The sequence below is a fragment of the Microtus pennsylvanicus genome, chromosome 5 (genome assembly GCF_037038515.1).
Source record: "Microtus pennsylvanicus isolate mMicPen1 chromosome 5, mMicPen1.hap1, whole genome shotgun sequence".
NCBI classification, from domain to species: domain Eukaryota; kingdom Metazoa; phylum Chordata; class Mammalia; order Rodentia; family Cricetidae; genus Microtus; species Microtus pennsylvanicus.
Window position 1 is genome coordinate 93,437,271 of NC_134583.1, and position 24,343 is coordinate 93,461,613.

General features: G+C 40.1%; 1 protein-coding gene across 2 annotated transcripts; it reads left to right on the plus strand.

The window, feature by feature from the left end:
* Positions 1-1,852: 1,852 nt before the first annotated feature.
* Positions 1,853-22,377, plus strand: LOC142850240 (membrane-spanning 4-domains subfamily A member 4A-like). 2 transcript variants are annotated; one of them, XM_075973542.1, is made up of 7 exons: positions 1,853-1,930; positions 8,840-9,002; positions 14,404-14,532; positions 16,339-16,395; positions 17,736-17,894; positions 20,053-20,154; positions 21,943-22,377. In XM_075973542.1, the coding sequence occupies exons 2-7, from the start codon at positions 8,856-8,858 to the stop codon at positions 22,003-22,005; spliced, it is 657 nt and encodes a 218-aa protein (XP_075829657.1). In that variant the 5' UTR covers positions 1,853-1,930; positions 8,840-8,855; the 3' UTR covers positions 22,006-22,377. The 2 variants fall into 2 exon arrangements, with proteins under 2 accessions (XP_075829657.1, XP_075829656.1); XM_075973541.1 differs by lacking the exon at positions 1,853-1,930 and adding an exon at positions 3,243-3,400 and having other exon boundaries at positions 21,943-22,376.
* Positions 22,378-24,343: the final 1,966 nt, after the last annotated feature.

Consider the following 24,343-nt stretch of genomic DNA (forward strand, 5'->3'; position numbering starts at 1 on the left):
TAGGATCATCTTATGATGTAGGATTCCCCTCTGTTTGCTGTGATTACCATTAATGAATAAGTAAAGCTGGTTTGAGCCTATAGCAGAGTAGAACAGAGGTAGGCAGGGAAAACTAATCTGAATGCTGGGAGAAAGAAGGTAGAGTCAAGAGATAGCATGTAGCCACTGCCAGAGACAGACACACTGGAACTTTGCTGGTAGGCCATGAACCTTGTGGTAAATATAAAGTAATAGAAATGCGGTAATTTAATATGTAAGATCTGTCTAGGAACATGTTATAGTGATTGGCCAAGCAGTGATTTAAGTAATATGGTTTTTTATGTGGTTATTTCAGGTGTCTGGGCAGCTAAGAAACAAACAAGCAGCCTCTTACAACAAATTGGTGTTCCAACATGTGCTAGCTAAATCTTTAAAACACCTGAGAGAGCTTGGAAAAGAATTCTAGACACTATAAAACAAAGTTTAGTCATGATTGATTGATTTATTTTTTGCATGGGCTCTACTTGCTGGTGGCATGCTGCAGCTCCTTTAAGAGAGGCCTTCCTGATTCAGCAGTAGCAGAAAAAAGAACCCACATGGTTCTTAAAATAATATTCTCCAACAGCAAACAGCCAGCACACCTTGCCTTGCTATAGTAGTAAGCAGACATATTGCTGAATCTCTTGTTTTCTTGACCAATGCCATAATGGTGTCATACCTGTCTTAAAAATTAGATTCCTGTGTATCATAAGTCTTGGATCCTTGCCTTGTCCCACCGTAGCAGGACTGAGAATCACCACTGAATGCTGCAACATCCTAATATGTTGCTATTGAGTCTTAATGGCTCCAGATCCAAATTGCAATTGCATCTGGATGCGCTGAGCTCAACCTTCTGCTTTTCCAGAGCCCATGTGAATATTTTGACCCTGCTTCCAGAGTCGTAATTATAGTTAACCTGTTTTCTGAGCTTCCAGCATGCTTCAGAGCCACAGATCCTAACTCTGTGTGTGGTTGATGGCCACCATGATAAGAAACTGAACATATGCCCCAGTTTCAGGTGGAAGCACGGCTGTCCTGAAAGAAAGGAAAATGTTTTAAAGAGACACTTGTGCTCTTTCATTGGCAGTTGGACATTTGAAATAGTGGTCCTCAGAATTGAAAATTTTCCCATGAATTTTCTGCTGGTCAAAAGAAGAAGTGAAGCCCTGGCACAAACAGAAGAGGAGTCTGTCTCCTGGAAAGAGGTATCTTTCAACTCGGGCAACTTGTCAAATCACCTTGCAGGAGAGAATGGAATCAAACAGCGAGGAGTCAGGGCAGGAACCACACACCTGGGCCGGGACTGTTTAAATATGTGTTTTCCTTTATTTCAACTTAAATCTCATGTGGAGATCCTGACAAAGCACTTAGTAGCAGGGGAGCTCATCGGACCTCTTGTTTTCTCAATGCAGCTACATGGAATAAATCTCCTTCCCCAAGTTTTTACTATTAGTTGTGTCTTTAATTGGCCCACTGAAAATCAATCGTGTGTCTAGATTATTAAGACCACGTGGGCTCTAGCCCTAATGACTCTAGTACTAATTAGAGTTTTACATGTCACTAAGCCCAAGGTCCAGGACCCACTGGACTCTGAGAATACCTGCTTTGTATTCTACCCCTGCTGTGACTGCATCTGGGTTGGGTCAGATTCATCCCTTAGAGAGGCCATTACAGCTTATTCTCACCAGTGTGGAGAAAATGAGAATAGAATATCCGTCCAACCACTGCTCCTAAGGAAACCTTTGTTCCCCTGCCCCAAACCTTGCCAGTAACTTCTAGAGCCTTAACTATGGAGGTATCCTCAGCCATGGATGACATTCATCACAACTGAAGAAGCCACACCGAGCTTGCTCTCCAGCTCCAGTAGGCCTGGAACCAGAGAATCGCCACATCCTCTCCAGTCCATCTGTTGGTGAGAGTTTTGCTCAGTTTAAGTTTGAAAGAATGGCTACTGAATCAGTACACAAGATTTCCCTCCATCCCCAACTCTCTTACATCTGGTTATCTCACTTGACACCTTCTGGATGTTGTTGCCTCTGGAAAGACTCCTCTGTATTTCCAAGGCTGGCGTCCTATGAGGACTCTGTTCTACATTACCTTGTGGAGACCTGATAATCCAGGATTTTAACAAGCTTTTCTGTGTGTTGATTTGTCTGAATTTTCTGGTAGCTAATAAACTCCCCAGCGGCAAAGTTTATTTATATCCTTCTACGCCATCTTATCCATGGCACATTGCTAAGACATGGAAAATGGTCTTTAAGAAATTTTTGAATGAGTGAATATTGGCAACCTCTTTCCTCTCTTTCTGCTGTGATTTGGATGCATCTGCCTTTCAAAGGGTTCATGAGCTGAAACTGTGATCTTCAGTAGTGAAGTGTGGAGGGAGGGAAGTTTTATGAGGTGTGGCCCAGAGGTGAGTCAACAGATCCTTATCTTTTTGGGCGATTGTCACCTCTGAGCCACTTTTCCACCATTTAACCCCATCTTTCTTGTGTTGTACCCAGAGAGCCCTAACTAAAACCAGCAAGTGCCAAGCCTATGCTTCTGAGACTCCAAAACTATGAGAGAAGGAAATGCATCTGTTATATAAAGTATACAACACCAAATATTTTGTTGCAGTAACGGAAAACAGACTAATACTTCTTACATTAAGTCGAGGATTATTTTGTCAGTGGGCAATCCTAGATTCTGGAGGATGACAAGATCATGTAGTAAATTATTGCAACTGAATTTGTCGTAAATGTTTCTTTGGCTTGGAAAAGGGGTTATTTACTTAATAATTGCAAAGTGTTATTTATACTGCCACTTGACGGACATTTATAGTGAGTCCCAAACAGTGGAATTTCGTTAAAAAAATCTCACATGAAAAGTATGCTTAGATAGCTTTCTAGGAAAAGAAAATGACATGAAATATGCGACACTGTCATAAACAGGCATTTGGTAGTTTTTGCTATTTTGAGAGAGGCTCTCTTTCTGAGGCTCAGGCTGGCTACAAGTCACAATCCTCAGTCTCAGACTCCTGCGTAACAGGCATACACCAGCAGCCTTGTCTGAAATGGGTGATAACTGTGGCCTGTTTAGGACACACACTGCTGTGCTGTCGTTTTCATCCGAAAGATTGTGACAGACACTTTTTTTCGGGGTATTTCAAAAAAAACAGCACGCACATATCAAGGAAGCAGAGCCAGTGGATACTTCTGCTAATAAAAGGGGAACTAGTTGAATTTTTTAGAGATCCTCCTCAGAAACCTTTAGGATTTAGAAAAAGGACTGAACTTATGGCACATGGGCTGTGGGCAAGTCATCACATCTGAACCTGAGGCACGAGCCTACAGACTGCTCTTCGTCTGACACAGAGCAGACTTTCCAGCTGAGAAGAAAGGTAAGTGCACACTTGCCTTCCACAGCCTTTTGTGAGGATGGTTTTCCATGTCATGTTCTAGGACACGTAGGAGTAGAATAAGGAAACAAACAAACCAAAAAGAGGTCCTGTTCTATGGCAGAAGCCGCTGTTCTGGATGAAAAGAGGAAAGAGTGCACTTTGACATGTACTTTGGGGGCATTTGAGGAGCAATCTGTGCTGCAATGCTGGGGGGGCAAGAAAAAAATAAAGGCCTACTAAAAGCCAAGAGAGTGGGTTCTGTATGAGATTTTAGCTGCTTTTGTTCTTAAAAATAGAAAGCAGTTCCTTTGCCTCTGACCACTTCATGCATTCTGAATGTCCCTTTTTCTACCACGTTTGTTCTTTCTCATATGAGTTATTTTTGCAGTTCATCAGTTAAGAAACTGCCTGCCACATGCAGAATGTGGTGGGGATGGTGTAGGAGAAAGTCGAGACCCAAGTCGAACATTCTTAGCCCAGTCTTGAGATAGACTGTGGCCTGATGCACGTCCCCACTAATCTTTGGCACAATTCATGCACCGGGCACTCATGGCCATAAACTTAAGCTTCCCATAGGAAATCTAGAACTGGAAGAGGCCTTGAGGATCGAGCGTGTGGTTATTGGTGAAGGGTCAGAGGAAATTGAATGAAACTTTTTCTCAGATGAGATGGAGCATACCCAGAAGGAAATAATGACTAGAAACTTCCATGAGCTTGAACTACAATCCCACACTTACTGTCCCAGCCCCGGTCACCTTCCCACATTACCATCGCTGTCTTGTACAAAGAACCATCTAGGTTCAGACATCCTGTTGAATCTCCACACTATTGTATAATTTTGTCCTAGGAGAGGCTGGCCCTTTAGACCACATTCTTTACGATTCCTTCTAGATCATTCTGACTGATGAGAGAGATGTTCATTTAAAAGTGAGGAAGCATGACTAGTTTTGGTTCTTATCCACGAGGAGTTTGGTGTTATTAGGACTGGGGCTGCCTGTATTTCTTCATCTCTGTACCATGGATAAAAAAATAAAGACACTATATTTACCAAAAATCTCATAAATGTCATAGATAATGTAAAACATTGGCATATCTCTCCCTAGCCTGGAGAACTACCCTTAAGTTCACGTAATATTCTTTGTTTTATATGAAAGTTGGAGCACTGAGCTCTAGGTCATAAACACACATTTTTTTTTGTCTTTGAGAAATGTATTTATCTTGTGTCAAAAAGTATATTTTTGTGGTATGAATGTAGGGACCAGTGGCATGAATTTACTTAGACAGCTAACATCAGCCTCAAATATCCAGAACATGACCCGTTTTACCAGAGAATTATGGAAACACGATAGGGGGCACTGTTGATACAGAGTCTGTCCTGGAGAAACTTCCAGTCTAACTAGAAAGGAAGCCAAAAACTCAGAAGACTCCCCAGGGCTGTTTGGCCCTGTTGCCATGCCTAAGTGCATCGTCAGACACTTGAAAAGGTCAGGGCTTGGAAGATCAGTTGTTAGAGCAAAAAACAGAGACTGATTTTTGGCAGCTCAAGGAAGATGGTCACTGTTATCAACCAGGCCATCTTCTTATGGCTTGCTCACACAGACTTACATAGGGGATCTGTTTAGATGTATAACATATGCGGGCGACTCTGGAGGGCTCTGCAGCTCTTGCCTGAAGTTGTCCAACGTGCTGGGCTTTGGAAATGTAAAGAAAATATACTGAAGGTTAAGCGTCTATGGTCGTGTCATTTTAGGTTCCCCAAATAACTAATCTTATAATGAATTATTAGGGTTAAAAAAAAATCTCTCATCAGAAACTGGAAAGGTAGTAAAAGGCAGCATTCCCCCAAAATCCGGGGAAGCAAAGAATTGGCAATATTCACCCGGGAGCAGCTGTTAGAAAGAGGTGGCAACTACTGCAAAGATCGTAGGAGACTGGTACTGCGCTGCTCAATGGCTTGGCTTCAAACACAGTGATTTCCAAAATCAACCTGAAGCAAATGGGCACTACAGTATTTATGTAGTGTGTGTGGACATGTGTGCGCATGCACGTGTGTATGATTGATGATGTGTATGCAGGTAAATGTGTGTATGCATAAATATGGAAGTCAGCAATCAACCTTGGGCATCATTTCTCTGGTATGTATAATTGTTTTCTTGATACAGGGTTTTGTTCTGGTCTGGAACTTGCCAATTAAAGTAGGCTAGTAGGTTAGCAAGCCCCATGATCTGCCTGTCTCTGCCTTCCCAGCACAGAGATTACAAACCCATGTCACATGGCTTTTTAACTTTTGAGTGTGGGTGCTGGGGATCAAGTGAAGGTTCTCCTGCTTGCCAGGCAAGCATGTTATGGATGGAGCTCTCTCCCTAGACCTGCTTAGGCTTTACTGGTTACAGTTGGATAGAATCTTCATTTTTTATAACCTCCAAACATATGTGTGGAAAAATAAGCACAAAAATAATTACCAAAAACAAATAAACCAAAGTACACATTAAATTGGGATGAAAAGAAATATCTGTTGCTTTCACAGCACCTTTGTCTTCTGTTGTTTATGAAGAAAGTCACACGGAGTTTTCAAACACGTCTATGCTCTTGTTGTCTGAGTAACTCATGTGTGGCGGGGCGTTGTCCCTGAAGGAAAGCAGGGCACACGTGATACTATCAGTGCATAAGAAGAAATGAGAAGGGACTTTTGTTGTGGTAGAGCAGAAAGGGGATGTGGGAGAAAAATACTGCAAGGTGGCTGACCGTGCAGGCATAAAATTGTTGATGTAGGAAAACTGAAATATATCCAGTATATTTGAGCCTCCAAAAATCAAAAAGGGAAAAAGTAAAAATAATGTTAGAAATACAGATTGGGGTTAAAATGTGGCACACACCTTTAATCCCATCACTTGGGAGGCAGAGGCAGATAAATCTCTGAGGTTGAGGCCAGCCTGGTCTACAGAGTGAGTTCTAGGGCAACCAAAGTTGCTACACAGAGAAACTCTATCTTGAAGAAACAAAAAAAAAGGAAGGGGGATAAAATATGAGTTTCTCTTTATAAGAAATTAAATTAAATTTTTGTATTTTAGAATGACCAATGTGGTTATTAAGTGGGGTAAGATTAAATTTACAAGGATCAAATTGACTAAAGGGAATGCTTAGAAGTTATCATATAGGATGACAAATTTCTATGCTAAAGTAGAAGAAATGTAGATTTGGGAACAATGATTTATTGAACATAAAAAAAATCAGTTTTCTAACATGGTTGACTGAGTTAATTGCTGGGCATTCCATGAAGGAAGGACATGTATATAGATTGCCACAGCACTTTTAGGGTTCTTGATACCTCTGTCTCTTGTTACTTTATTTTTGGGGACACTGCAAATACAGTGGTTTCCAAAATCAACCTGAAGCAAGTGAAACCAGCAGATTTATTCAAAGTGTGAGTATGCAAATTGTGTGCATGTGCATGAATGGTTGCATGCATATGAGTGAAGTTGTCTGAGTTTTAGTAGGATTTAAATTAATGCCACAGAAGTTAAATTTTCACAAGCAAAAAACCCTCAATGCTGTATGTTAGATTTTAGACTATTCTAACTTTTACAAATTTAGACTTTGTATTCTGCTCAGGGGATGATAAAGTTTATAGATAGGCTGAAATATCCCTATTCAATAATATATAAGACACTACTTCACAACCCCACAGTTCCAACAGCCTCCACCAGATACACAGACACAAATGTAAGGATGTTAGAGAAACTGAGAATCAAGAAAATATGAGTCCACCAAGAGCATACATTTACTCTTCAATAACAGACTCTACAGGACTAGAAATACATGAATTGCTTAACAATGAATTCATACCATGTTGAGGTTCACCAATCAGCCCCACATTGGGCGTCACTATGTTATGGTCCAGGGCCAGCCCAGACCTAAATTATTTATGAAACCAGAGGGGAGGTGTGGGAATAAAGACACAACTCACATGACTTTATCAAGAGGGAGTTTTCAGGGATCCCTCATGAAATCCTGAAAATTCCTCACCTTTATTCTCCACACAGCTTTTATACCAAAACATAAGCTGAAAGAGAAATTCATTAGCATTCTGTTTCCTAGGCAGTGGGGAGAATGACTGTGGTCACGTCCACACCTTTCTATGTCCATTTTGTCACATCTTCCTATCTGTCTTCCTGCTCTGTACACATGCTCCGTCATGTAGACTGAATCAATGCCTCTTCCCAGGTGACCTCCCAAATTACAAAGAAGAAGCAGAACTAGCATATCCTGACTCTTTGTTTTGGATGGCATCAGTTTGTTTGTAAAGGCTAGGTGACCATCTTCTGTGTGACAGGTGAAAATTGTGGCTTAAAATTCTGGTCACCATACAATGTAGAAATATGGGCCTATATTATATAGCCCTACAGTACCATATTATCCCAATGAATTCAGTAAAATACAAAAGAGCACAGTTGTACAATTCAATGCAACAAGGAAATTCATGATAAGAATAAAATGTTTGACAAAGATTCATATCACAAAAAAACGAAGTTTGAATACCTCAATAAATAGAATTAAGACACAATAGTTTCAACAGCAGACTACATCGAGCAGAGATTTTAAAAAAATCTGAGAACTTAAAAAATGATTCTTTTGAAATTTTCTATAGCAGAAAAAAAAGTAAGAAAGGAATTTGAAAAGTGTGAAAAGACCCTAAGATGCTGGTAGGATGTCAATAACAAATAAACTTTCTTATTATAAAACTAGAAGGAGAAATTATTTAAAAAAGTAAGAATGGAAGGTTTATTTAGTAAAACAGTTGGTGAGAACCAGGAGGGAAGATGTGAAAATCTAGGTCCTATAAGCGCAAGAGTTCCAAATGTATTTTCTCCTACTATAATGAAATTGTAGACAAAATCAGAGACAAGAGAACTCTCAAACCATCAAGAGAAAAATGTCTCACATACAAGGGAATCATGATCAGTCACGATCAGTTTTGCAGTGGATTTTTGTTTTCCAGCAAATTACGCTGTGGTCCAGGAGACACTAAGTTGATATACTCAAAGTGCTGAAAGAAAGAGCACCTGACTATGTATCTTTCAGAATATAGGAAAATTAAAATGATTTCGCCAGACAAACGCAACCTAAAAAAGGAAAAGGCCTATGACTATGGACTAACTTTACTGAAAATATTAGATGGAGATATCCTGGCATAAACTAAGTAATAATAATTATGAGGAATATAAATGCAAGAATTCACAAGTAGATGTAAGTATTCATAACCACTATAGAAAACAGAGTGTGCATTAATATGGCATTAACTAGAATGGTAGCATGGAATTTTCTTAATTTTTATGTCCTGGCATATTTGACCCATTTGGTATATATGTGTCATATTGTATTTAGACTCGCTGTCCGTGGTTTCCAGGAAGTCACCTTAAGATACATTTCTTCTTCTAGTACTGTTTCTGCCGCCATGATAACCATACAAGGAATAGGACAGACTGCATCGGGAGCTGCCTATGACGCTCAGCAGCTGGGACAACAGTCTTTACATGTGAATTCACATGCGTGGAAAAGGATGAGAGAGAAGTTCTTAAAGGGAGAACCCAAAATCCTTGGGGTATGTGATTTTGAGGGAACAGCTGTGCTATAAATCCTCAGATGATCAATGTGATACCAACCACCGTGTCCTGCTAGCCTTTTAATGCATCAAATGGAGTTATTGGTGTTTAATTTGTAGAACTTAGCTTCTCAAAAAATAACGTTATATTTCATTAACTTATATTCTCATTGTAAATCTGTCCAAAAGTCAGCAAGCAATATCCATGTCATATTCTGAATGTATGTTGTCTTTTCTATGCCAAGTTAATTACCCTATTGCTTTTGTACCTAGCCTCATTCAAAATCTTAGAACATAGAGAAATTGTAGATACATTTTCCCCGCAACATATAGCACACGTGTCTTTTACATTCCTATCAGTAGCATCAGTTAAAGCTTTCAAAACTTTTCCAAATTTCTCCTATAAGCCAGTTCCAAAGGGAAAGTACTACCATGGCCAGGTTTAATCACTTCTCTGGTATCAATTTTGTGCATGATTTTTGCATCACGATGGCATGTGTCACTAGAAAAAGCAACGTCAAGGGTAAAAGATTTGCTTTGATCATGGTTCCTGAGCCTCAGTCCATGGTTGTGACACTCCACCTGCTTGACTCAAACATCATGGCAGCAGGAGCATATGACAGAAGAGCTTGTTTGCCTAATGGTGTACAAGAATATTACAGAGACACAGGTAAGTGCAAAGGAGGATTTCTACCCTCAATCAATTAGACCACCCATCAGTGAGTGAGCCACTTTTCCAAGTAAACCTCCTCTATAAAAATTCCAGAACTTCCCACAACAGTACGCTCCCAATCTGGGGAATTCAACACACAAGGTTGTGGGAAACATTTCATATTCAATCCATAGTTCCAGCACTGTCTTAGCCAGGGTTTCTATTGCCGCAGCAAAGCACCATGACCAAAAAGCAAGTTGGGGAGGTTTATTTGGCTTTACACTTCCACACTCTAGTCTATCACTAAAGGAAGCCAGGACAGGAACACAAACAGGGCAGGAACCCAAAGGTAGGAGCTGATGCAGAGGCCATGGAGGAGTGCTACTTACTGGCTTGTTCCCCATAGCTTGCTTAGCCTGCTTTCTTATAGAACCCAGTATATCCATCCCAGGGATGATACCACCACAATGATCTAGGACCTCCCCCATCAATCACTAATTAAGAAAATGCTCTGCAGGTTTGCCTACAATCCAATTTTATGGAGGCATTTCCTCAGTTAAGGCTTCCTTCCTTCCTTCCTTCCTTCCTTCCTTCCTTCCTTCCTTCCTTCCTTCCTTCCTTCCTTCCTTCCTTCCTTCCTTCCTTCCTTCGTTTTGGTTTTTTGAGACAGAGTTTCTCTGTCGCTTTGGAGCTTGTCCTGGAACTAGCTCTTGTAGACCAGCTTGGCCTTGAACTCACAGAGATCCACTTGCCTCTGCCTCCCTCCCGAGTGCTGGGATTAAAGGCATGTGCCCTCAATTGAGGTTTTCTTCTCTCTGATATCTATAGTTTGCATCAAGATGACGTAAATCTAGCCACCACACTTGCCTTTAAGCTTTCCATTTCCTCTCATTGTCATGCAGGGGGCGGGGGTAAGCTTCCTGTGGCTGAACCTCTGTGTTACTAGCTTAATCTGAACCCTGGCATTTTGCAAAACTTGGTTTCCAAAGGAGATGCCTGATTGCTCACCCGGCATGTGATTGTGCCATCTTGAGTACTTCAAACAGAAGACCCGAGAGTTACTGCGGCTCCACAGCTGCCATGGGCCCCATGCTGACCTGGAACTCACTATGAAGTAGCCCATGCTGAGTACCGGTTTTAGAGACCTATAACACAAATTACTGGAGTTTTGAGTTTCATTAAATTTGTATGTGAAGATGAGGAGAATTGTTATTGCTTTTTTATGATATTGTCTTATTATCCATTAACAGTCTCACTGTTTGGTAACTTAGGTCATCAGAGATTTACAATTTTCTGTATAGATTTGTCTATATACTTTGTCATATTTACACTTAACAAATACCAAATAATAATACTTAAGTTTGTGAGTCTGTATTTTTTGTCATTTGACATCTTTATACATTTATATGATAAATTTTAGCCATTTTCATGTTTTCTTTATTTTTTAAGATTATAATTACCTCGTTCTCCTTCCCTTTCCCCCTCCAAATCCTCCCATATACCCCTCCTTGCTCTTTTCCAAATTCATGACCTCTTTTTCATTGATTGTTGTTACATATATGTATGTATATAAATATATGTTCCTAATATATAAGCTGCTCAATCTGAATGCTTACATGTATGTTCTCAGGGTTGACCATTTGGTATTAGATAACCAATTAGTGTATTCCTCCCTGGGGAAGACAATTTTTCTTTTCATATCAATTGATTCTGTAATAACAATCCTTCAACAATCCCACCCCCACATTTTTATTTTTTTATTTTATTTTTTTAATTCAAACATTTTATTTTATTTTTTGCTTTATAAATAATACCATTCAGAATTTCCACCTCCTTCCCTCCTCCCATTGCCCTCCCACTTCCCCACTCACCTTCCCCCCTCACCCTCCAGTCCTAAGAGAAGGCAGGGTACCCTGCCCTGTGGAAAGTCCAAGGCCCTCCCCCCTCCATCCAGGCCTAGGAAGGTGACCATCCAAACAAACTAGGATCCCACAAAACCAGTACATGCAGTAGAATCAAATCCCAGTGCCATTGTCCTTGGTTTCTCAGTCAGCCCTCATTGTCAGCCACATTCAGAGAATCCGGTTTGATCACATGCTCATTCAGTCCCAGTCCAGCTGGCCTTGGTGAGCTCCCATTAGATCAGTCATACCATCTCAGTGGGTGGACGAACCCCTTACAATCCTGACTTCCTTGCTCATCTTCTCCCTCTTTCTGCTCTTTCACTGGACCTTGGGAGCTCAGTCCAGTGCTCCAATGTGGGTCTCTGTCTCTATCTCCATCCATTGTTGGACAGAGGTTCTATGGTGATATTCAAGATATTCCTCAGAGTGGCTATGGGACAAGGTCAGTTCAGGCACCCTCTCCTCTACTGCCCAAGGACCTAGCTGGAGACATCCCTTTGGACACCTGGGAACCCCACTAGAGCCAAGTCTCTTGCCAACCCTAAAATGGCTCCCTTAATTAGGATATCTTCTTCCCTGCTCCCATATCCACCCTTTCTACATCTCAACCACCCCACTCCCCCAAGATCTCTCCAATACTCCCCTTCTCCCTTTCCCCCCTTCCCTCACCCCTCCCCACCCCTATGATCCCAACTTTTGCCCAGCGATTTTGTCTGCTTCCAATTTCCAAGAGGATCTATATCTGTTTTCCTTTGGGTTCACCTTATTATATAGCTTCTCTAGGATCACGAACTATAGGCTCAATGTCCTTTGTTTATGGCTAGAATCCACTAATGAGTGAGTACATACCATATTTATCTTGTTGGGACTAAGCTATTTCACACAGGATAGTGTTTTCTATTTCCATCCATTTGCATGCAAAATTCAAGATGTCATTTTTTTTTTTTTACTGCTGAGTGGTACTCTAATGTGTAGATGTGCCACACTTTCTTTATCCATTCTTCCATTGAGGGGCACCTAGGTTGTTTCCAGGTTCTGGCTATTGCAAATAATGCTGCTATGAACATAGTTGAACAAATGCTTTTACAGTATGATTTGGGCATCTCTTGATTATTTTGTTATTTAATAGTTTTATACAAATCTCTTTCCCACTATTTCCCCTTCCCCTTTTAACTCCATCTCCCATCTTACCAATCCAATCCGCTTCTCAGGGTTGTGTCTTCTGGTACCCATTCTGTTTAAGCAGGGTCATCTGACTTACACATATGGCCTGATATTACTAATGAGTGATCTCAGTCTTTTTTTTTCTTACCTAGTCTGGTTAACAGATAACAGATTTATTGTATCTCTTCAGTGAAAAACATAACTATAGATTTTGTCTTAGTTCATTGGTCTTTTATCATTACTTCCCAAGTCTGTAAAGTAGGTAATACAGATGAAGTAAAAGCTCTTTGAAAACACTATTTGCCAAAACTCAAAATCAAACAAACAAAAATCCTAGAAAATATAAAGGGGCTGATGTCATCAGATAAAATAAATTAAAAATTGGTAATATTCTATGTTGTAATAGGCCGCTTATTTGTTCCCCGCTGCTGAGCTCTGAAATAATCACACAAAAATTGTATTAATTAAATCATTCCTTGGCCCATTAGCTCTAGCTTCTTATTGGCTAAGTCTTACGTCTAAATTTAACCCATTTCTAGTAATTTGTGTATCACCACATGGCTGTGGCTTACTGGGTAAAGTTCCATCTAGATCTGGGGGGTGGGAGGCTCCATGGCTTCTCTCTGACACTACCTTCTTCCTCCCAGCATTTAGTTTACTTTTCCCTGCCTACCTCTATTCCCTGTGCAAGCCCAAGACAGTCTTTTATTAACAAATGGTATTCACAGCATTCCCACATTAATTCTAAACTAGAAAACGGTGAATGCAGAATATATCTGAAGTGAATTCTATCAAATGCCTGATTTCCATTCTAAAATTCATTTTTCCTTTTTGATTCATTTTTGTTTCTTGAGTTTCCAAATATGAACACTTAGGTAGTTAACGTTAGATCTGTCATCTTATAAAAGCACATGTATTATGGAAATATTTTCTTTCTTGAATCTTTCAAGTTTTTATAATATTCCATTTCTTTTGTATCCTAGTATATTTGTAATATAATACCCATACTTTTAAAATGGATTTATTTGTTTTGTAAGTGTATGTGTGTGTGTGTTGCTTATGGAATTCAGAAGAGAACATTATGTTCCCATGAACTCGAGTTACTGAAAGTTACAAACCTTCAGATATAGGTGCTGGGAACAGAACTCTGGTTCTCTGCAAGAGCAGTGTGTACACTTACCTGCTGAACCAACTCTCCAGGCCTGTATTCCTCCATTTTCAGGACTCTTTATTAATAATCTGTGGTCCCAGATCTTAAGACAATGCTCTATTTACTCTTCTTTTTCTTCACACCGTCACTAGCTGTGCTTCTTCAAGTTACATCTTCTTCTTAAAGTAATTATTTACTAATTCCTGGGTGACTCTTGTCTGAGCATAGGACTAAGGAGAGCAGCTGTGAAAGTGGCATCTTGAGTATTAGAAAATGCATCTTGGAAAAGGTTTTGGAATGTTCCTTGTAGCTTTAAAATTACTAGCATAGTGACGGACTTTCTCTGGGGCAATTTTGGTAAGTTATTATGTCCACAGCTCCATGGACAAAGCAAACCAATAGATTATCTAGAACTTCATCTTAATGTATCAGAGATGAAGAGTGAGAGTAACTTAGTGATTGTATGGGTGGTGACACAGGCACATATTTGTGGTAAGTGATTTGTTCTTATTTCTTTACTGTCGCATCTAGGTTGTGCAGATTGTGATTGCCCTCATGAACCTCACCATAGGAATTATGATGATAAGTGCCACTGTGACATCCGGTGAAATGCCCCCTGTTTCAGCGTACATAGGGTACCCAGTTTGGGGGTCTCTCATGGTAGGTTGGATATCTTATGTTATAAATGGGTCTAACATAAGACTGTTTTTAAGATTCTGGATTTATTTATTAATTTATTATTGGGCTCTTATTTCTTTTTATTTATTTCTTTTAATTATTTTTAAAAATAGTTGATAAAATATTTGTATGTTGTATATACTATACTTATATCTGCCCTCTGACTACCCTCTTTCCTTCCTCTCCCATCACTACCAACCACCATCCCCTAACTATTCTTCCTCCCACCTTATGTCCTCTGTCTCATTCTTCCTCCCTCCCTTTCTTCCTTCTTTCTAGGGCCTGTGTAGGATTTCACAGCTTCCATGTGTTCATGGTTGCAATGTCTATGCTCTATCCAGAAGACTATCCCCATCACATTCCTTCCCATCCATTAGCTCCTGCAGTCCTTCCATTCAGTCTTCTGTGGTGTTCACTGGGCTCTTGCTTGCTCCCTCCCCGTCTGTGTCTTTGACTCTTTCTCTGTCTCTATGTGTGTGTGCGTGTGCGCATGTATGTATCACATAGTTGTCCATTTTGGGAACCCAGCATTAAACAGTCACTTGTTCTCAGCATTTTGGTCAGTTCAAGTACTTTCCTTGACTGTTCTGCACTGGGGAAAGAAGTTTCTATGATCAGGAACGACAACTTTAACAGATTGTTTACTCTGACATTGCATCTATAATGTGTGGTGTCTTTGACAATAGACTCTTACTGTTTAGTTCCGGTGGGTATCCAAAAGCAATGACTATAGCCTGCATTACTTTGGAAGCTTCTGTGGACTCCTTGGCCAACAACCCAAGGAATCCTGTCCTATCTACTATTTCTGCAACTCTGAGAAAAAAAGTGAAAGTAGGTGAGTCCAAATGTATTGACAATGGCCATTTTCAGGCAAACTGAAACACTTGCTAAGTTGAAAGAACCCAATGAGCCCAAAATAGGCTCGTCATCATCCCCAAAACAGCTATTTTTTTTCTCTGCCACTTTTTGTTTATAGTATTTAGTAACTATTCTGCATTATATTTTTGAAACTCAAGGACGATTTTAGCAGTTTAGAAGAATAACCCCAGGAAAGGCAAGCTGTAGATCCCAGAAGTTGCTGAGAGGATAACAGAGGAGGCAATAACAAGCCATGCCGCTCAAGTTAAGTTAGCATGAGTGTCAGCCATGTAGTGCCGAGCAGCCACCTGGGGAGAGATGTTTTAGAGAAAAAGCAATGAAGCTCAATGTACCAAATTAAAAAAAAAGTAATGGTTAAGTCTTTTCTAAGTCAGGACACAGACAGGTGGACAGACCTAGCTGAACTATATGCTGGTCCCTAGGAAGAGCACCTGAAGGGTCAGGATTCTGGGAAGGAAAAGCACACAGTATGCCATTAAAGGTATAGCTCTTTCTTCTCCCTCTTTAGCATGATTCAAGTTGAGTCTAGACTCCTGAGAGGTGTTCCTCTGGCTAGATGACAGACCAAGCCAACTGGATTAAAGTAGCTATTTAAAATAAGAATAATATTTAGTTTCTTCCTTGATTTAATAAATCCCTAAATTTTGTCTCCATTGTAAACAATAATTCACTTTCGAAATTTATGTCCCAGAGCTCTAAAAGAGTCTTAATAGCAATTTTGGGGTATGCGTGCGTGTGTGTATGTTTATAGTTGAAAAGGGGGAAACTTCCTTAACTTTTGTGGTTCTTTTAAGATAGTCAATCTGTTTCACATATATTGTCAAATTTAGGAATAGGTGTCAATATGTTGTAATTTTTAATAATGTATAAAGTATTTTATTTAACCTGGATTTTATCTCTTATTTCTAGTTTATTATTTCAGGCTCATTCTCAATTGTAGCAGGAAGAAGAACTACAAAAGGCTTGGTGAGGTTTTTGTGTGTGTGTGTGTGTGTGTGTTATTAGTGTCAAAAGAGGAGGGATATGATTCAAGTATCTGTTCTGCCAGGATGTAAAAAAAAAGTAATCTTAACCTCTAAGAAACAAAGGAAGAGAGTTTGTATTTCATCTCAGTCCTGACACGAGGTTGAATACTGTGGCAGTGATTTTCAGAGAGAATCTTGGTACAGATGTGGAGAATTCAGGAGAAGAAAAGTCAAGGATGATGAATCAAATCTACCTTGAACTTTGCTATCTACATTCATGACCAAAGCACTAAGCACTTGAGTGACATAGCATTTATTGACTGTTTGATTGAAATGTGTGTTTTAATTGTATCCAGAAAAGATTTTGAGCAGTCAATAAAACAAATTCACAATGAGTTATTTCTCAGGAACAGACAAGTATAAAATGAAACATGCCAGGATATCTGTCACAAAGCCAAGAGAAAGGCCCCAAACCAAGATCTCAACAAACTTGACACTGTCTAGGACAATATTTACATTATCCTTACTCAAAAGAGACACATGTTTAGTACAACGTTTCCAAATCTGTGCCCCAGCATGGACCCTAGCTGGGACTGTTAGTGTTTACTGACCATGCTACATCCTTACCAAATCATGCAGACTTTTCTGACTTCTTATAAAAAGCTGATATACTTTCAATACTAGAAGAGAACTGCAGGAAGTAGAGAAGGAAATGTGCAAAGGGAGCGGGGTGATGAGAGGCCAGCAGCATTTATCCAAGCAGAAGAAGTCAGGGAATCTTGTAGCCGGTAATGGTAAGAGACCAGCACATAGAGAGCTCCTACTTCTGCTGGAGTATAATGGAAAGTCAAGGGAGATGACTCAGCAGGTGAAGATGTCAATCCCGACAACCTGAGTTTGAGCCTCAGGACACACAGGAGGCCAGCTGGTCTCTGCAGCTTCAGAAATAAGAAAAGACATCCTACCCCAACATGGAGGGAGGAGAGAGCTAGCTCCCAAAAGTTCTGTGAGCCCTACAGGCACACACATCAAGATAAATAAATAAACTTATTTTAAAAGTATAATAGTTTTGAAATTCCCAATAGGAGAAATTTGGAGTATGTGTCATGTATCTATAGAGATAATATGAAAGATTTAATTGTGGAAATGACATTCACATTTTTTTTTGAGAAGAGCTTTGAGTTGCAAACAATGATAGAGACAAATTGGGATATTTCTGAGTTAGTCAAAACAAAGAGGATGAAAGATATAAGGGGATAATTGAAGAGTTTGAGGTGATGGGTGGAGATAGACTTGAGGATATTGAAGAATATTGGATTAATCAATTTTACTCCTTTCTAGGTTCGAAGTAGCCTAGGCTTGAACATCACCAGTTCTGTGTTTGCCTTCACGGGGATCATTATCCACTCAGTGAGCCCAAGCATTTATTCTTACCACTTTTATTACTGTATGTATGGAGACTATTCAGAAAGCTGTCACATGACCATATCCATTTTAATGGTGAGTGGTTTCTGTTTTCAAGGAATTATGGTTGGGGCAAGGCTGGGGCAAACTGACTCAACAAAATCAAGAGTAACACTCCTCAACTGTAGACTTGCCTTGAGAGGTTAGAAGCCATGAAGAAATAGATCAAGCCTTTAGTTAGGAATGAGAGTTATATCTCACATTCCTGGATACAATGAGACCAAAAAAGAAGAAAATACAGGTAAATATAGGTAATCAAGATTCTCACTCCTTATGCAGAATAAACTGCATTGTCTTTATTTCTTTCTAAGTTAAAGCTCATGAATATTGGACCCTGTTTATTTATATCAAAACAATTGCATGAGGAGCATCGATAGCTAACTATCTCCTCTTGAATATTCTATAAGTCTTTATGGCGAGCAATTCAATTTCTAGACACACAACCAAAAATGAGATACAAATGTTTAGTGGATGAAACAGTTTTCCAAAGTCACTCAGAACTTGGCAAAGATAAGTTCTGGAATTTCATGCCTGTAATTTACCTATTCTGTGTAGTTTTCCTCATTAAGAACCTTGCTTGGTATTTCTGAAGGCCTGTTACCTCGCAGCCATCCAGGGTGCAATGATAGGAGCACAGCTGTAGAACTGAAAGCTGTGTCAGGCAGCTTTCTTGCCCATGGGGCCTGTGACCTCACACAATGCTTCAGGCTTAAAAGAGCTCTGTGTTTGCTGTGAGCTCTGCAGCTGCTCTCTTCACTGTATATGATGGAATCATTCATTCATCTCAATCAGCCCTCTCTTTGTTAAGTTCACAAAGTCTTCTGAATTGTGTGAGTCTTTTTTGTTATTCCTACTTCATCTTATGTCAGAGGACCTCTATTAGGAAGGGACTCATTCAGCTTGAAGTGTCCAGTATGTTCGTATCTGGGAACCAGTGAAATTATTTCACAGACCTTGAAGCACACACACTTCCCCCCCCCATGTTTGTGTTTTGTGTGCTGTGTTTAAAAATATGTGTGCATGTTCTCACGAGTGTCTCTGCATGCATCAGTGTCTGTGTGTGTGTGTGTGTGTGTGTGCATCTGTGTGTAGGCTAAAGGTCGTCCTTAGGTGTCTTTCTTGAGAGCTCTCCACTTTGAGGCAGGATCTCTCACTTTAACCCACAGCTCTCAGATTCAACTCATCTAGCTATGCATTTTGTTTCAAGGATCCCCTGGATGCATGTGTGGAGTGAATGCAGGCCATCATGCCCAACCGGCATTTATGGGGTGCTCTGGATCTGGCCTCTGGTCATCATGTTTGCATAGAAAGTGTTTTAACAGCTAAGCCATCTCCCAAGTCTCTGGAGCACACAGTTCATGAAAGATCTCAGGATGAGTACTAGAACAGTTAAGAAATAGCTCTCTTAGTTCAAGAAGCTCTCATCTTCTTGGGGTGAGGAAATACATTATGACACATGGAATTATAAACCAAGAAGCCAGATAAAGCAAGTTCTTTGTAAGAGAAGAACAGGTAGAGATCTACTGTGTGAAATAACTGGATTGTACCACATGAAATTCACAAGAATCAGTTACATGTGTCCTTGAAAGGCCATAGTTTTGTAGTGTTTAAACTAATATATGTGCTTCAAAAATGACAGAATATGCAACATTTAGAACTGGCTAAGGGTCAGGCTGTACCAGGAGCCATGTTCCTAACCTCTTGGCCAATGCCTCCACTCTTTCAGTGTAGTGGTGCGGGAGAATTGTCTGTATTCTGTCAATCATGTTTTAAATAAATGCTGACAGGAAGTAGACAGGAAGTATAGGCAGGAAAAACAGACAAGAAGTAGAAATGATGCAATGAGAACAGGAGAATTCTGGGAAGGAGGAAGTTCATTCATCCCAGTCCTGCATAGACCACCAAGGAAGCAGGATGTGACCTGCTAACTGAAAAAGGTACCAAGCCATATGGCAAAAATAGATCAGAATAATGGGTTAATATAAGCTACAAGAGCTAATAAGTAGCCTGAGCTAATGGGCCAATCAGCTTTATAACTTACAGAGATCTCTGTGTGATTTTCTTTGGGGCTTGCCAGCTGTGGGGTACCAGGCGGGACAGAAACCCCAACTATCAGGCCCTCTTGTGTTACATAGAAGTGTTTGGAATGTGTGACTCCCACTCCTCACATGTTTGTATTATGATTTGTTGACAGGGTCTGGATATTGTGTTAGTCATTCTAAGTGCGCTGGAGTTCTGCATTGGTGTCTCTCTCTCTGCCTTTGGATGCAGAGTAATGTGTTGTAACCCTGGTGGGGTAAGTTTTGGTTTTCATTTGAGCATGTCTTTCCATGTTTTCTGTCACTCTGTAATAAGTCACACAAACCTGGAAACTGAACACAGTTCTCACTCATCACCTCTTAGCTCCCATGGGTGAAGTTGGAGTATAGCTTCTCATACTCTGTTCAACGATTCACAAGGTCCTGTTTGTGCAGTTGGATCATCTGTGGAACCAGTAAAAGCTTCAATCTTATCTTACATAGTCATGTGGCACAATTCATATCATCTTTAGTACAGAATTTAGGACATTTCTTTGAAGATACCAGAAGAACTGATGTCTTGAGTTCTTTTGGTTTACACAAGTTGAACAGATTCATCTAGAATATTGCCAATTGACTCAAAGTCAACTGACATATGGCCTACTCACAGGAATGCTATGCTATTCTGTTCTTATGTCTCATCTACTCACAAGGAGAGGGTCACCGAGAGACATCCAGGATTTTTGTTTTTATTATGGTCAAAGTAATAAAGTCTTACCACTCTTTTTCTTGCAAGTGACACCCCCTTACAGTCCAGACCAGAGAACAGTTCACATCTTAGAAGTCCACAGAGGGCACCAGATTTACTCCACTCTCTTATCATAGCAGCCTTCCCTGGCTATAGAGAAACACTGAGGATAAGACCTCTCTGTCACTGTACCCACTTGGGCATTGTCTTACCCTAATACTTACAGCAGAGCCTTCTGGCTTCTGTTCATAAAGATGATCTCACAGAGTGGGGAATGAGAATGGAGACAGAAGTAGGCAAGGACAAGAGTATGATCGTTGTGTTCTTTAAGTATTGAGGGCTCTAGATTGGGCTAATAGCTAGTAAAATCCCACAACTGCTATAGTTTCATTGTCTATGGGACCAGTGATGGACAGGACTCACAGCCAATAATAAAGTGATAATAAAATGATGAGATCACTAAGTGTTCATCTATATCCTTCTGTTGCTCTTTCTGGGAGCTCCCAGGAAACACCACATCAACACCACAGGCTCAACCTAAAAAAGAGCATTGGACTACTTCATAGAAAAGCTTATCATGGGTTTGTAATTTTGTAATTAAAGGCTCTAGAATTGGAAGTTTATTGGGTATCACTGAAGTTTTTGTGATTTCACCGAGTGATGAAGCGTTTTGGGATAGGTGAATTCCTTCAAGCCTTTCAGACCTTAGTGCTTAGTATATGGAAATCAGTGTTTCTTGTGAACTCTAGAATACTAGTAAATCTGAGAAGTGTTGCCTCCAATGCTCTGAGTCCAGAGTTGCTATGGGACATGTCATACAATGCAAGGCTAATAATCTCCAGGATCTTCAGCTATTCCTGTCAAACTCTATGTCACATGACTTTTCAGAACAAGGATGAGAATGGTTCATGCTTTAAGGGTGCTTCCTGCCACTCTAGGCCAGTCCGGTTATCACAGTGTTTTACTTATGACAACTAAGTCATGATTTGTGTATCCTGCTGCCACCAGCCCTAGCAAATTAGTTTGGGAAAAGAGCTCTGTATTTTCTATGAAACATCACTCTAGGCAAACTCACACACACCTCATACTGTTCAACTCTAAGACTCAACAGCAGCCAGAAGCTTCTAAAGGGTAAAATTCTACAAGTGAATGTGTGTTCTAGGTATAACCTGATCTAAGGGATGTCTTAGATATAGCCTGATCTAAGTGGTGCCTTAGAAGTCCATCAGATTGATGTGCTGGTGGCAATATGAGAGTAAAGAAGGAATCCCTGAGGGTCTGTAAAAATATAACAACATTTATATGATTGACTTTACAGGTCGTAATAATTATGCCGTCAAGTCCTCCCACGAAAGAAACAACATATCCTATATCACTTTAAGAAGGTTTGGTACCACCAGCTCACCAAGAGAAAAATGTACCAGGAAATCTGCATTGATTTTTTACTCAAGAACCATACATGGGGAAGCACAAGACTCCAGCTCTGATGTCAATGCCATACTTGTGCATGCATGCATGAGTGTGGGTGCATGCATGTTTGTGTATGTGTAAATTTCTAATGACATTCTCAGGTTTCCTCAGGAATGTGGCAAATCATTCCACTGACTCTTCATAAGATTATCAGAATGGAATAAATAAACCACCCATTTACTAGCTAAATATCATTTGAACATTGTTCATACTTTAGATAATCTAAAAGTGATTTAAAGGAGCAAAGTAGGTTTAAAAGTCAACGGGTGAGCCGGGCGGTGGTGGCGCACGCCTTTAATCCCAGCACTCGGGAGGCAGAGGCAGGCGGATCTCTGTGAATTCGAGGTCAGCCTGGTCTACAAGAGCTAGTTCCAGGACAGGAACCAAAAGCTACAGAGAAACCCTGTCTCGAAAAATCCAAAAAAAAAAAAAAGTCAACGGGTGAGATGATTTTAATCACATGGTATTTTCACACTGACTACATAGTTCTACTACTTTGTCTAATGTTTTTCTTGACCGTCTAACTTTGGTTTTTTGTTTTTAAAGAAAGAAACAAGATTGAGGGTTGTATTTTTTCCTTAAAGAAGTGCAAAAACATTTTTGCTTTTTCTTTTTTACCTACTTCTTTTGTAAGCCACTAAAAATGTTCCACAGAATAGCACAGTCAATGTATCTCATGTCCAAGTGAGTGTCTGTCCAGACATACGGATAAGATTTAACTGATTTTTATCCCTCCTCCCTCCTCTTCCTGCTAAGCAGGAAGATACCTAATTAAACTCCTATCTGGTGTCAGGTATGTCAGGATATGACTAGGTATATTTATTAGGTATGCAGTAAACATGTTTTATTCTTGATTGCAGAACAAACTTAAGTTAGAAAGCCTTGCATCCATGTGCCACCTACTACATTCACATGTGCTATTAAAGAAAACAATCTAATCTAAAAAGCTAGGAAATATAGAAACATGGGATACAATGGGGTATTTCTGGTACATTACACCAAGAGTTTTCATCTTGAGAGCCCCCTCTTTCTCATTTCTACCCTGAAAACCCCAGAAATACAGCAAAAATCTTCCTGTAGCTCACATTTCTTCAGGAGATAACTAAGAACCTAACCCACTCACCTGTAGTAATTATTTGGTAGAACGCAGGTAAAATAGCTCGTGCATTGGCTGTCACATACTGTGACTCAAAGGTTTATTTTATGCATTTTAACAGTTAGCATACAAGGTAATAGGCTTTGTTGTGGCACTTTCGTACATACTTGGCTCCTATTCATCTTTCTCCCCACTCCCCTCCCTTTCCCTGATCCTCCCCTTCCCTTGTTTTCTCCCTCAGTAGCTCCTATTCTGCTTTCGTATCACATCTCTTCTATTACCCTCTCCCCATCTTTGTGCAGTGGATGGTGATTACTATGGAGACTCCCAACTGGTCAAAGTGCATGAAACAAACTTCTCAGTCATAAATAGAACATCTGTATCACACTCCTTTCCACCAAGGCTCAGGAAACACCATGGAAGTAGGAGCAGGAGACTATGAGGGCCAGAAGTCTTGAAGGACTAAGGCAAAATAGAGTCTTCTAGACATGGCCAGGCTGTAGCACTCATGAGCTCACAAGAGCTAAGAGACCTGCATGAGATCAAGCCTGTCAGCACTCCAGCACATATTGGGAAGAGGCACTCAATCCACCACCCATAACAAAGCTCTTGTTAGCAACTCATGACTGACTGCAGAGGGAGAATTATTTTCCCCCAGGGATGAGTCTCTAATTGGCTATCCAATACTAAGCGGTCAACTCTGAAATCATATATATACAAGCAACACTAAATGGAGTTGACACATTATGTTTATGTATTTATGCTATATTGTTACAAAAACAATTATCAAAGAAAAAGAGACCATGAATGAGAGATAGAATGAGGGGAGCAGCAAGAGGATTGGAGAGAGGGAACATTCGAGGGGTTAGGAGGAGAGAAGGAAAAAATAATGTAATTATATTTTGATTACAATATACATACAAATGAGTAAATAATATTCTCTGATGTGGAAAATCAAATCAGGAACAAAAACCATATATCTTGCCAGGCGGTGGTGGTGCACGTCTTCAATCCCAGCACTCAGGAAGCAGAGACAGGATAATCTCTGTGAGTTTGAAACCAACCTGGTCTACAGAGCAAGTTCTAGGGCAACACAGAAAATTTTTGCCTCAAACAAACAGACAAACAAGCAAGCAAACAAAAAGTATATATT

Excerpts from the sequence above, each read along its gene's own strand:
- LOC142850240 (XM_075973542.1), top strand. The coding sequence starts at position 8,856 with ATGATAACCATACAAGGAATAGGACAGACTGCATCGGGAGCTGCCTAT. Across the intron at positions 9,003-14,403 it reads GAGAACCCAAAATCCTTGGG|GTTGTGCAGATTGTGATTGC; the intron begins GTATGTGATTTT and ends TGTCGCATCTAG. Across the intron at positions 16,396-17,735 it reads GAAGAACTACAAAAGGCTTG|GTTCGAAGTAGCCTAGGCTT; the intron begins GTGAGGTTTTTG and ends ACTCCTTTCTAG.